This window comes from Lissotriton helveticus, chromosome 7, assembly GCF_964261635.1.
Source record: "Lissotriton helveticus chromosome 7, aLisHel1.1, whole genome shotgun sequence".
Taxonomy (NCBI): domain Eukaryota; kingdom Metazoa; phylum Chordata; class Amphibia; order Caudata; family Salamandridae; genus Lissotriton; species Lissotriton helveticus.
The window spans coordinates 1,914,845,784-1,914,858,503 of record NC_136068.1 but is presented as its reverse complement, the minus strand read 5'-3'; the positions used below and the strand labels follow the sequence as shown (position 1 = coordinate 1,914,858,503).

General features: G+C 45.5%; 1 protein-coding gene across 1 annotated transcript; it reads right to left on the bottom strand.

Annotated features, from left to right (window-relative positions):
• Positions 1 to 9,780: 9,780 nt before the first annotated feature.
• LOC144769947 (olfactory receptor 7C1-like) lies at positions 9,781 to 10,713 on the bottom strand. The gene has a single exon (XM_078654141.1). It carries the CDS (start codon positions 10,711 to 10,713, stop codon positions 9,781 to 9,783), a length of 933 nt encoding a protein of 310 aa, XP_078510267.1.
• Between the last annotated feature and the right edge of the window lie 2,007 nt (positions 10,714 to 12,720).

The window sequence follows — 12,720 nt, the reverse complement described above, 5'->3', positions numbered from 1 at the left end:
CAAAACCACATCCAGTTCCCACAGCTGCAAACTTACCTCCATACTCCCTAACCGTACGGCCAGAAGAAGGACCACATCCGTGACCATCTACACGAATGGCACGGTCCTTATTCAGGCAAACAACGAAAACCTTGAAGTCTTTGACTCCCTATTTCCATCACTTAGATCTGCCCTCCCACCCCCGCCCCAATCCCTAGCCCGCCTACAATCACAGCTAACGCCGAAACCTATGTCTCCATCATCCACCCACCCGGTACCGCTCCAGCCCCCTACGCTCCTCTTCACACACCAGGCCTTGCCACTTCCCAACTCACACCAACAGCCATCCAGCCACAACAGGAAACTCCAGTCACATCTCCTCGGACCCAACCCTTCCATCACACTTTCCCTACCAAGCTTATCCCCCAGCTCCTTACGGAAAGCTCTACCTCGCCCCCTTACTGGTTCCCTCCTCAGCAAACTCACAGACGTAACTCGCCGATAGAGACCACTCCCCCCACCAGCTGCTTCCCAGCTCTCAGACACTCCAACCCTACCCTGTCCCTATACATCCCCTCCTTCTGACCTCACCCTTGACCTTGATAAATGACTACCCGGCATGCTCCACCAATATAAGACCTCAACCCCTCAACCCAATCAACACCACGCAAGATGCCCCAGTTACCCTCAACTCTTCCCATGACTCCCTGGTACAGCGTCTTACGGCCCTAAAAAGTCAGATAGACTCCCTGGGCCTCACCGAAATCCTCTCTAAGCTTGATAAAGCCCGCAGACCCCTGACATCCTCTCCCCGGACACCTCCATCGCAACCAGCCCTCCCGGGCCCTCAGAAACTCCTGATATCCAGCAGCAAAGTCCCCTGACCAGGGCCTCGAAACCAGGCTCACAAGAAGCCTCTAAAACCGGACTCCCATCCCCTAGGACCAAGACCAGTCCATTGGCTAATACAATTCACATGACCTCAAGGCCCATTAGAACAGAAGCTCCCATGTCAGACAACGAAGCAGCCATGCTTGCCTCCTCATACGATTCTCCCTCCTCGGACTCTCCGAAATCCAAAATCCAAGTGATCACAGGCCTCCGGAAAGATCCTCCCTGCACAAAACCCCTGAGACGGCCTGTCCTCACCGCCATACCTAGGGTGACCAAAGAAACCGCCAGCAATCAAGAGCTTTTCACAGACTGCTTACTGATCAACTGCAGATCGGCCTCACTTCGCGCAACGGAGCTAGCCGAGGCCATCCTCTCACATAACATTGACATTGCGTTCTTTACGGAGACATGGCTGAACAAGATATCTCCCCCCTGCTTAGACTTGTTGGTATCACCTGGCTTCTCCCTGATTAACAAAGACAGGATAGATCAGCGAGGAGGGGGGGTTGCTATTATCCACAAAAATAGTCTGGCCATATCGGAAACCATCTCTTTCGATTACGATTCTTTCGAATGTCTCTCTTCCATCATCAAAATCAAAGATAATAGCTCCCTATGCTGTCACCTGATCTATCACCCCCAGGTGGAAACGCCACATTTGGAGAACAACTGTCTGACCTGATAGCGCAAGGGGCTCTTGGTGACTTCAATAATCTCATTCTCGGTGATCTGAATATATGGTGGAATGAGACAAACAATCCTCTAATCCAACCGCTATCCAGTCTCCTATGTGATAACAATCTTACACAATACTGTTCAGAGGAAACACACTACAAAGGAGCCACACTGGATGCCATCATTGCTCAAAAGAATTCAATCACGATGAACCACATACTCCACGTCGACTGGTCTGACCACCACATGATACTATTTCATATCAATCACCCCACTCTCTCTTACCAACCTGCACAAGATCCTCCCAAATGGAGGAGAAATTTCTCTCAAGCGCCCCTGGAGATCTTGGAAGATCAGATAAGCTCACTCCTCCCGGACAACTAAGACCACCTATCCACCAATGACCTTACTGACCGGTACAATTCCGAGCTAGTGGCCTTACTCGACAAAATAGCTCCACTTAAGCTCAAGAGGAGCAGAACCATGCCATCCAGAACATGGTTAAACTCTGACCTCAACTCAGAAAGGAGAAACTTAAAGGCCAGAGAAAGAAAATGGAGAAACAACCCCACCGCCATCCTTCGCGATCAACTGAAATCTGCCCGTAGGAAGTACAACAACCACATCAAAAACAAGAAATCCAGCTTCTTTCGAGAGGCACTGGACAGTGCCAAAAACAGACCTAAGGAGCTCTATAGTATCATCAGAAAACAAACCTCCAAGCCAGTGGCCTTACCCGTACAGGCATCCAAAGAACTCTGTGACAACTTTGCCCACTTCTTCAATAACAAGATCACAAAAATCGAACTATCATTAGCCTTCAACAGCTCACACCCCATAAAGAATATCATGGCTGTACCTCATGATCTCTCTCTCGGCCCTTCGCCCACCCCCTAGCTGAGCTTTCGCCCCGTTCAAGAACCGGAAATAATCTCCTTGATCTCGACCTCCAAACCATCAGCGCATATCTCAGATCCCATTCCTCCCCTGCTAATCAAAAAAATGAAACACGCTTTTGCGATCTTCATCCATTCGGCGACGTCCTTCATTCCCTCGTGTAGGCTGGCTCTGACGGTGGCAGGGTCGTTGGTGAGGGAGAGGATCAGCTGGGTGTCGTCGGCGTAGGAGATGATGTTAAGGTTGTGTTGGTGTGCGATGTCTGTGAGGGGAATCATGTAGATGCTGAAGAGGGTGGGGCTGAGTGAGGATCCTTGTGGTACGTCGCAGATGACTTCGGTGGCTGCGGATCTGAACGGGGGAAGGCGGACTCTCTGGGTTCTTCCGGCGAGGAACGAGATGATCCATTCCAGTGCCTTCTCTTGGATTCCGATGTTGCTGAGGCACTGTGTTGGGGTGCGGTGGCAGACTGTGTCGAACACTACAAAGAGGCAAAGGAGGATGAGGGCTGCTGTTTCCCCGTGATCTGATGTCGTCAGTTGCTGCGATGAGGGCGATCTTGGTGCTGTGGTTGGCTCAGAAACCGGACTGTGAGGAGACGAGGGATCCGTTTGTCTCGAGGAAGGCGGCGAGCTGTTTGTTGATGGTCTTCTCGATGACTTTGGCAGGAAAAGGGAGGAGCAAGATGGGGCGGAAGTTCTTGAGGTCGGTGGGGTCCGCTGTCGGCTTCTTCAGGAGGGCGCTGAGCTCGGCATGCTTCCAACTCTTCGGGAAGGTGGCGGTGTTGAAGGAGATGTTGATGATGTCATGGAGTTGGGGTGCGATGATGGAGTCGGCCTTGTTGAAGACGTGGTGGGGGCAGGGGTCGGTTGGGGATCCGGAGTGGATGGTGTTCATCGTGCGGGTGGTGTCTTCGGTGCTGATCTGTGTCCAGTTGCGTAGGGTGGTGGTGGGTGATGGCGTTGGTTAAGTGGTTGGGTGCGTGGTCCGTGCGCCGAAGCTGTTGTGTATGTCGGCGATCTTGCGGTGGAAGAAGGAGGCGAGTGAGTCGCAGAGGTCTTGTGAGGGTGTGATGTCGTTTTTTCAAGCGCTGGGGTTGGAGAGCTCTTTGACGATGCTGAAGAGTTCCTTGCTGTTGTGGGTGTTGTTGTCCAGTCGTTCTTTGAATGTTGTCCTTTTGGTGGTGCGGATCAGCTGGTGGTGTGTGCGGGTGGTGTTCTTCGGAGCAGTCATGTTTTCTGTAATCTGGTCGTGGCGCCAGGCTTTTTCGAGGGTGCGGCAGTGTTTCTTGGATGTTTTGAGTTTGTTGGTGAACCACTTGGCTTTCTTGCTGCCGGGTCTGCTAGGAGGGTTCTTCAGTGGTGCGAGGTCATCGGCGCAGTTGGTGAGCCACTGTGTGAGGTTGTGGGCAGCTTCGTTGGGGTCTGTTGCGCTGGCGGGGGGTTCTGGCTGAGGGTGGTGGTGAGCTGGTCGGCGGTGATCTTGCTCCAGCTCCTGCGTGGAACCTGTTGCGGGTGGTAGTGGGTCATGGTTCTCCTGAAGCTGAAGTGGACGCAGCTGTGATCGGTCCAATGAAGGCCGGTGGAGTGGCTGAAGGAGATGTGCTTGCTGGAGGAGAAGACGGGGTCAAGCGGGTGGCCGGCGTAGTGGGTGGGGGTGTTCACCAGTTGCTTGAGTCCGAGGTTGGCGAGGTTGTCCAGCAGGGTGGTGGTGTTGCTGTCGTTGTTGTTCTCCATGTGGAAGTTGAGGTCTCCTAGGAGGATGTAGTCCGAGAAGGTGAGGGCGTGCAGGCTGATGAAGTCTGCGATATCTTCGCTGAATTGTGTGCGTGGTCCCGGGGGTCTGTAGATGAGGGTGCCTCTGAGAGTGGTATTGGGGTCGGTGTGTATCTGGAAGTGAAGGTGCTCGGCGGTGGTGAAGGTGTCGTTGGAGTTGCTCTTGATGCAGATGGTGTTCCTGAGGACGATGGCGATGCCTCCTCCGGTCTGGTTGACGCGATCCCTCCTGGTGATCTTGTATCCGTCCGGGATGGCTATGGCAATGTTGGGCGCCGAGGAGGCGTTCATCCAGGTTTCCGTGAGGAAGGCTACGTCTGGTGATGTTGTGTCAAGCAGGTTCCAGAGTTTGACGGACTTGAGGTTGTTGTTGCTGGTGGCTGGCCTTTTGGGTGCGCTGCAGGTCCGAAGATAGGTGGACTTGCAGGCTTGGCAGCTGAAGGGTCCGTGGGTGCGTTTTGGGGTGGCTCGGTAGCAGGCGGGAGTTCGGTCGGGTTTGAGTGTGTTGAGGGTGGCGGCGTCGTAGGTCTGTCTTGTGGGCTGGCATCGTCGGGGCCAGGGGTCCTTGCGCTGGGCGCGGTCCAGGCGTGGACGGGCGTAGACGGGCTTGCCTTTGGTGCGCCTTCGGCGCGCAAATGGTGCGCCCGCTGCGCATGCTCGCTGCGCGTGCACGTGGGCTCCGCCATAAATGGCGAAGTGGGAGGGAGGAGCAGCTGGGAGACGGGATCGGGGCGGTGAATGGGGAGGGGGTACAGGGGGTACAGAAAAGAAAGGGGCGGGCGGCAGGGGAGCAGCGGCGGGGAGCAGGGAGCGGGGGGGAAGAGCAGGAAAACGGAGGCGAGGGGGCAGCGAAAACAACGAGAAGTAAATGAAAATGAAACAGAAAATAACAGTCACAGGTAGCAGAGGAATGGCACAGTAAAAGCAGGCACAGCACAATACCAAGGCGAGTAATCCGCAGCGGCGAATCACGGGCAGAGACAGACACGGACTAACAGCCCCAGAATCCTCGGCTGCGGGGCAGCGGCGGACTCGCGGCAGTTAATGGGACCTTGGGCACACTCACGGGGGTCCGCGCAGTGTGTGGAGCGACCGGCTCTGGAGCAGGGTCAAGGGTCACTTGACTAATATAACTAAATATAACTAAACATCAAAAATAAATAAAAATACTGAATACTTATTTAATAATAAAACATTTTAATAACCTACTTCTAATACAAATAATAATAATGCATTTATGAAAATATAATTAAAACATTATAATTAATTATATACATTACTTTTAAGAATGTATAATGCATTTTAAAAAATAAGCTTCATTAATATATTTTATATTGCATATTTCCAGTAATGAAAGTGTTCTTTCAAAATTAGTTTAATAGTGTTGTGTCATTTATTTATTTTGTTCTAACTTTTAAGGAAATATATCAAATGAATGTACATTAAAATGTAACATAACAACATTTTTAATATTTGTTGAGAGTTAAATAGATTTATTTTTTTCCGTATACATTATTATACGGAGATCTCCACCTACACTGTGAAGTCAACTTATTTTTTAATTTATAATTAAATAATACATATGTACTATATCACTAATTTTATTAAATTACTTTATATTTATTTCTATTTCTACCAACTTTAAATATTTCAATATAATTTAACAATTTGTATTGATTCCCTGGCTCCATTTATACGTGAATGTGTTGCAGTACCAGTGGTTGGCCATGTGTAGTGCTGGACTTACTCTTGATTTCTGTTAGTATTAACTTACACTAAGGATTTGTGAATGCCAAAAAGTAATAAACGTATTCAAAAGTGGAAACGTACTCAAAACTGCGTTACCTTTGTGAATCAGGCCCTGAATGTTCAAACAGAAACTATTTTGGAGGGTCTCACTCCTTACTGGAGAACACATCTATTAATAATTTAAATATGTTATCTTTCTGTCAATGGCTTGCTGCACCTATGAAAAAGTATGTGTTTCACTCAGCCTTTCAGACTTTATTTCTGATATGCATGAGAAGATAACTTGAGAATCTATTGAAACAGTGTATTTAGCTATCTTGAACACTAACTATTTTTTGTATCACAAAATAATACCACTTAGTTTCTTGATTTAATCGAGTCTTTAATAGTCCAATGTAAAATACAACATTCACCGATTAATTTTGAAAATTGGCTTCCAAAGGGTCTGGTTTATGATGGCCTTGGGCCGACTGAATCCACCCATGTGAATAACTACTGGGGAGTGCTGTCCCTGTTGAAAAATATTGGTTAAATAATCCAATGGCTGTGGCCAATCTAGAACATCAAAGACATTTTGCTTTAATATTTGACCTAATGGTGTCCTTTCACATAGTATTATTTGCAATCACAGTCTTTGAAAAGAGCAGTGCCGATATCTTACTGTTCTGGTCAACATGTAAATAATTACTGTGATAAGGTTAACATGAAAAAATGCGGTACACCTTTAGATAAGTTGATCATTGTGCCCCATGCCAGTTTTGCATTATTATGTGAAAGTTGTTGATCAATAATTGAGCAATGCTTTTTTGAAAGACTCAATTAAAGAAATTCTTAGATGTAATTTATGTTTTGCATTTATGTAAGCACACATTTATATAGCGCTACTATCGCTCCAAGGAGCATCTTGGCGCTCAACACCCAACCCCGCTGGAAAAGGTTGGTGGACCGAAGGCAATTTCAACGCATTACAAGCTTTACACTAGTGCTCTGCAAGCCACATCGGAGAGTGAGAAGATCCATGTCTTCAGAGACTTCCTGAATTCGCTCTCCTTAACTATACACCGAAGCTGCGCTGGCAGTTTATTCCAAGCTCTTGAGCCTAGTACAAAAAGAGATTTCCCCCCTTTGGTAGACAATCTAAATCTGGGAGTCACCAAAAGATTTTGATTGACAGATCTCAAACAGCATGCTGGCACGTAGCGTTTAAAGCCATTCAACAGATATCTCGGACCTTGTGACTGAAAGGCTCTAAAGGTGATAACAAGGACCTTAAATAGGACACGTTTGTGGATGGGCAGCCAGTGTAAGATCTTAAGCGCCGCTGAGGCAGATGACCTTCTCGGCCAGCGAAGTACTAGGCGAGCAGCAGCATGCTGGACCATCTGCAGCCTGTGCAGCACTGCTTTATTGGTACCTGCATAAAGAATATTGCAGTAGTCCAGTCTGGATGTTATCAATGCTACTGCTACCGTCTTCCTGGCTGCCAGAGGAAGAAGATCAAAAAACTTCCTCAATGATTTAATAATCTGGAAACATGAGCTAGCCACGCCTACCGCTTGCTGCTTGAATGAGAGTTGGTCATCAAATTTAATACCCAGGTTTTGAGCAGAGGAAATAGTATTAGGAGGAGCTTCTGCATCCTCAGGCCACCATTGTTTAGGGGAAAACAGATTTTGGGATCCAAAGGGCAATATTTCTGTCTTCCCTGAGTTACACTTGAGGTGATTGTTATTCATCCACTCAAATGTAGCCGTAAGACAGTCCATCAGGTTTTCCTCAGCCCCAGGCAGCTCCCTATCCAATACCAGGATCAGCTGCGTATCGTCAGCGTACGATATAACTTCAATCTGGTAGGATGCAATCAGCTCAATCAATGTAGAGATTAAAAAGTACAGGGCTTAAACTAGTGCCCTGTGGGACCCCTGAGCTGATGACCTTTTCTTCAGATTTATAGTCACCTAGTACTATTATCTGACGTTTCTGGGAGAGGAAATTAGTAAGCCATGCCAGCACCATTCCTACTATACCTGCGTTATCCAAAGGGTCAATCAAGATGGAGTGTGAGACCGTATCGAAAGCCGCCGATAGATCGAGTAAAATCAAGACGGCCTTCTTTCCTTGATCCAATGCCATTCGTAAAGTCTCCACTGTAAACAAAAGAGCAGATTCAGTCGAATGTTTGGACCGAAACCCTGATTGATTGGAGTGCAAGATATTGTTCTCCTCCAAAAAGCTTTTGAGTTGCTAATTAACGAATTTCTCCGTTAATTTGAACACCGCAGGGAGTAGGGAAATGGGACGCAGGTTTGACAGAGTAGTTGGATCTGGCAGGGCTTTTTTCTGTAGTGGCATGACCGCTGCGCACTTCCAATCACCTGGAATTACCGCTGTAGCCAATGAGGAGTTGATGATACTATTAATAATTGGGTTTATCTCCTCAACCAAGGTCCACAGGACTATGGGCGGGCAGGGATCAAATGGAGATCCAGATTTTATGGCTAAAATAGCCTGATGTGAATCTTCCAGGGAGATATGCGTAAATGAGTCCAAGCGAGAGGTGTTGGTTGTCATGGCGCCTATCCTCATTGTATCCGTGTTTGTCGAAGTAGATGGCATGGATGGAAAATCCTTGATAATGTCAGAGATTTTCTTTTCAAAGTAATTGGCTATGGTATTACAAAGCGGGAGGGAAGGTGGAATCTCCTGAGAAAGTACAGTGGGATTGGTAAAGCTCTTGACTATCTTAAAGATATCTTTCTGTCCCTTGTCAGAAGAAGAGATAACCTCTGAGTAGTATGTTTTTTTTGCCAGCTTAATTGCGGCATGGTAATTCCTCCGTGCGGATTTATATAAATCACGGGCAGCCACCTCATAATTCCTTCACCACCTACGCTCCAATGATCTCACTGCGCCCAGCTCGATTTTTAGAGCTGATGAAAACCATGGGGCACTCTTTCTATTTTTAGGACAGCACACATTTCTTTGCTTCTTCCTTGTGTCCAAGGACGACCCAAATGTTGCCAGCCACTCACAGTATTGGTAATTGTCTGTTGAAGTGTGACCCGTAAGAACGGGTTTACTAACTCTTAACTTCTCCAAAATATCAGGCCGTGAGAAGGCAGTTATCCAATCCGGCTTACGACTGACAGAGTTTGTTTTTGCGCTTTTCACCGGAGCCTTCTGTTTAACCAAGAGAAGGAATGGAATAAGTTTATGGTCTGACCAGGTTAGGATATATGGAGGTTTAACCAACAGGCCATCGGAGTTAGAACAAATACAATCCAAAACATGGCCTGCTATGTGAGTGGGTTCTAGTGTTAGTCAAGTAAGGCCAAGTATATTAATAATATCCATAAACCCACTAGTGCCTGGTTCCTTAGGGGAACCTAGATCGAGATTGAGATCTCCCATCACCGTGCAGTGAGTGAACTTGAATGTAAGCTCACTCAGCACATCTCCAATGCTTTCCAAAAAATCAGCAGATGGGCCAGGTGGATGATAAATCAAAGCACCAGAGAAGGAAAAGGAATCATAGATGGCAAGGCAGAAGGCCATAGCCTCCGCTCCTTTGATGTCTGGCAACTCAAACGTAGTGCATTTAATAGCGCTGCGATGAATTATTGCCAGGCCACCTCCCCGCTGTAAAGGCCTATCTAATCGCTGGATTGAGAAAGCATTTATTTTCACCTATTCTTCTTCTTTTTGAATGCTTATGTCCATATGTCAGGGTTAGTTTCTTAGTGCAATGGTAGCATTTTCTTGACACAATAATGGGTAAGACACGTCTTGCAAATTAAAACAGTGTATTATCTTAGAAACATATCCTCTTTCTAGTTTTCTGCATAGCTCTTTTTACCTCGTTGTTTCTCAAACTATAAATAAACGGATTCAACGCTGGAATGACAATAGTGAACATCACAGCAAACAACTTGTCTTTTTCCAGTGACACCTCGGATGTTGTTTTCATATATGCACCAAGCTCAGTTCCATAGAACATAATAACTGCAATCAAGTGAGCAGAACAGGTGGAAAATGCCTTTTGCTTCCCGCCGGTGGAGGACATCTTCATTATATTTAAAATAATTAACGCATATGATGTAATTGTTAATATTAATGGACACAGTCCTATTACAACAGCTTCTGCAAAAGTTGCTATATCAATGAAAAATGTGTCTGTGCAAGAGAGTTTAAGAAGAGCAGTAAGATCACAAAAGAAATGATTGATTTCATTGGATCCACAGAAGGATAAATTTGATATCAAAACAGCATGTGGCATAATGTCCAGAAGGCCAAGCGCCCAAGAAGCAACAGCCAGCAATCCCACAACTTTCTTATTCATTATGGCTGTATAGCGGAGGGGGTTGCATATAGCAACATACCTGTCCAGCGCCATCACAGAAAGCAAGCAAATCTCTGTGCAGAGGAAGGAAGAGCAAAAATAGAACTGAAGAATGCAGCTAAGGAAATTGATTGATTTGTTGCCTGTTAAACACATTGCCAGCATTTTTGGAATAGTGCTAGATGTTAAACAAATGTCTAGGAAGGACAAGTTAATAAGAAAATAATACATGGGCTTCTGAAGATTAGAATCATTGCATATTATTGTAATTATCACAATGTTTCCAAGCAGGGTTGTTAAATACAATTGTAAAAACACAATGAAAATTGGAACTTGAAGCTGAGGATTTTGTGATAGCCCCACAATGAAAAATTCAGTTAAGAAAGTTTGATTGAACTTTTCCATAGTTGTAATGCTTCTTGGTTGTTGTTCACTGTTTAGAATGATCATCTGGAGAAATAAATGCACACATTTTAGAAAGGCAATAATAGTCTTTTGTCTGTTTGTAGCATGCTATTATTCAATCAGAGAAGCATAACTAAGTACATCAGAAAGGAAAAAGGATGTTTCTAAGTAGTTGTCAATGGACTCTCTTAAGACATATGAGGCTATTGAACTACCAGATCTTAACTTGCACACACGGCTATGGCTGTCCCGAACGACTAATACCAATAACAAATTAAGGTTTTCATAACACTCAGAAATCAATAACAACTACATGTTTAACTTGTTCAAATCTTTCTTCTGAAAATAGCTTCCGTTGAATCCCCCCAAAAATATGAAGTATTTGTAAATGTATATAATTAGGTACAACATTGTCATTATCATTTAGTTTGCATGTTGCTGTCAATAGTGTGCCCCCAAACTGCTGCAAATATTTGTAAGCATCCTGTTTATTATTTTGGGGTAAATGACTGCTCACCTCAAGGAATACCCACATCTCTTGTCAGTGTGAACTTTTAATGTCACATCATTAACCGGAGCTCACCCCTTGGTAGCTATGGCACATAGCAGGTAGGCCTAATTTAGGCAAGGTAAAGCATTAATGCACAACGACAACTGTGTTAAAGACAAAATGCAAAACAATAAACAATAAAGGTCCCAAACTGAACTGAAATAATCCAGTATGTTTTATTAAACAAAATGACACAAAATGACAAAAATCCAATTGGGCAACTGGAGATATAATTTCTGTACGTTTTAAGTAGGACAACCACCAAGAAAGCATAAAGTGCCAATGATAGCCAATTGTTATGGTAGCCCACAATCAAGGTGCAGGGCTGAATTCACCAAGAGTAGTGGTTGTGGTGAAAAGTTTTAGGTCAGAATGTTTGTAAAAGTTTCTAACTTCCACTGGTCTTAGGGAAAGTTTTCAAAAGTTCAAAAACTTTCTTCTGTTGCCCAAATAACATTTGTACCCTTCTAAAGCCACCAAGGGAGGCACTTAGAGACTCACAGGGTGTCAGTCAGAGGCCACCTGTAGTGTCTTGTCCAGGTCCAGTTCCCACTTACCAGCAGAGTACTTTCAGGAAAAGGCCTCTTGTAGCTTATTGTCTCCTTGTAGCCATGCAATAGGACAGCCAACTGATGCTTGGAGTTCACATCTGCGTCCTAGGGACAAGAGGGAATAGGAACAATACTTTAGGGCTCCTCTAAGGTCACAGGTGGCTGGTAAAGTCCTTTTCCGACTTTCTGCAGGTCCAGAAAGTGTTCTTCTCCTGTACCTTGGAATGCAACATTTATGCTTGGCAACATCTAGAGAGTGGGGGTGGACTCCTTGGCACTCCCACATTAATAGGGTAAAAGTGCCTGCTGGTAATTCTACTCATTTCGTTAGTGGCTCCTGTTTGTAAGCAGGACCAAAATACCATGCCTTTGTGACAGAGCATTTTCAAGATGTTTACAGTATTTTGCTACACTAAACTTGGGTTCTGAGGGTAGAGGGTGTGTAGGGGATTGCCATAGTAAAATTATCAGGGTCCTCTCACATCTAACTTTAAAGCCCAGTTTTAAGCAGGCACTGCACCCGCAACATACCCAGAGACAGAAGTCTGGTAGGACAAAAGCATGGACCTTCAGCAACCAAGCAGGGGAGACACAAGAATTGTTTTGTCATGCTGTTGTCTCTCTTCTGAGAGCAAGATGCGTGGCTCAACAGACCTGTCCAGCAGGATTTTGGACTGTGGTGTTAAAAGTCTGTCCACAAATTAAGCTCAAAGGAGTGATTTGTGTACATTCAGTTCAGTCTATTGTTTTTCCCTGGATGGGATTTCACAACTCTTTAATACATATTCAATGGTGAGGACAGGCTGGTGGCTGGCTAATGCCAATGTTAATCAACCTTGTGAAAGTTCAGGCAGGCAAATGGTAACTTTCTAAAAGTTTGATATCCTTAATTATTTATTAAAATTC

Excerpts from the sequence above, each read along its gene's own strand:
- LOC144769947 (XM_078654141.1), bottom strand. The coding sequence starts at position 10,713 with ATGGAAAAGTTCAATCAAACTTTCTTAACTGAATTTTTCATTGTGGGG.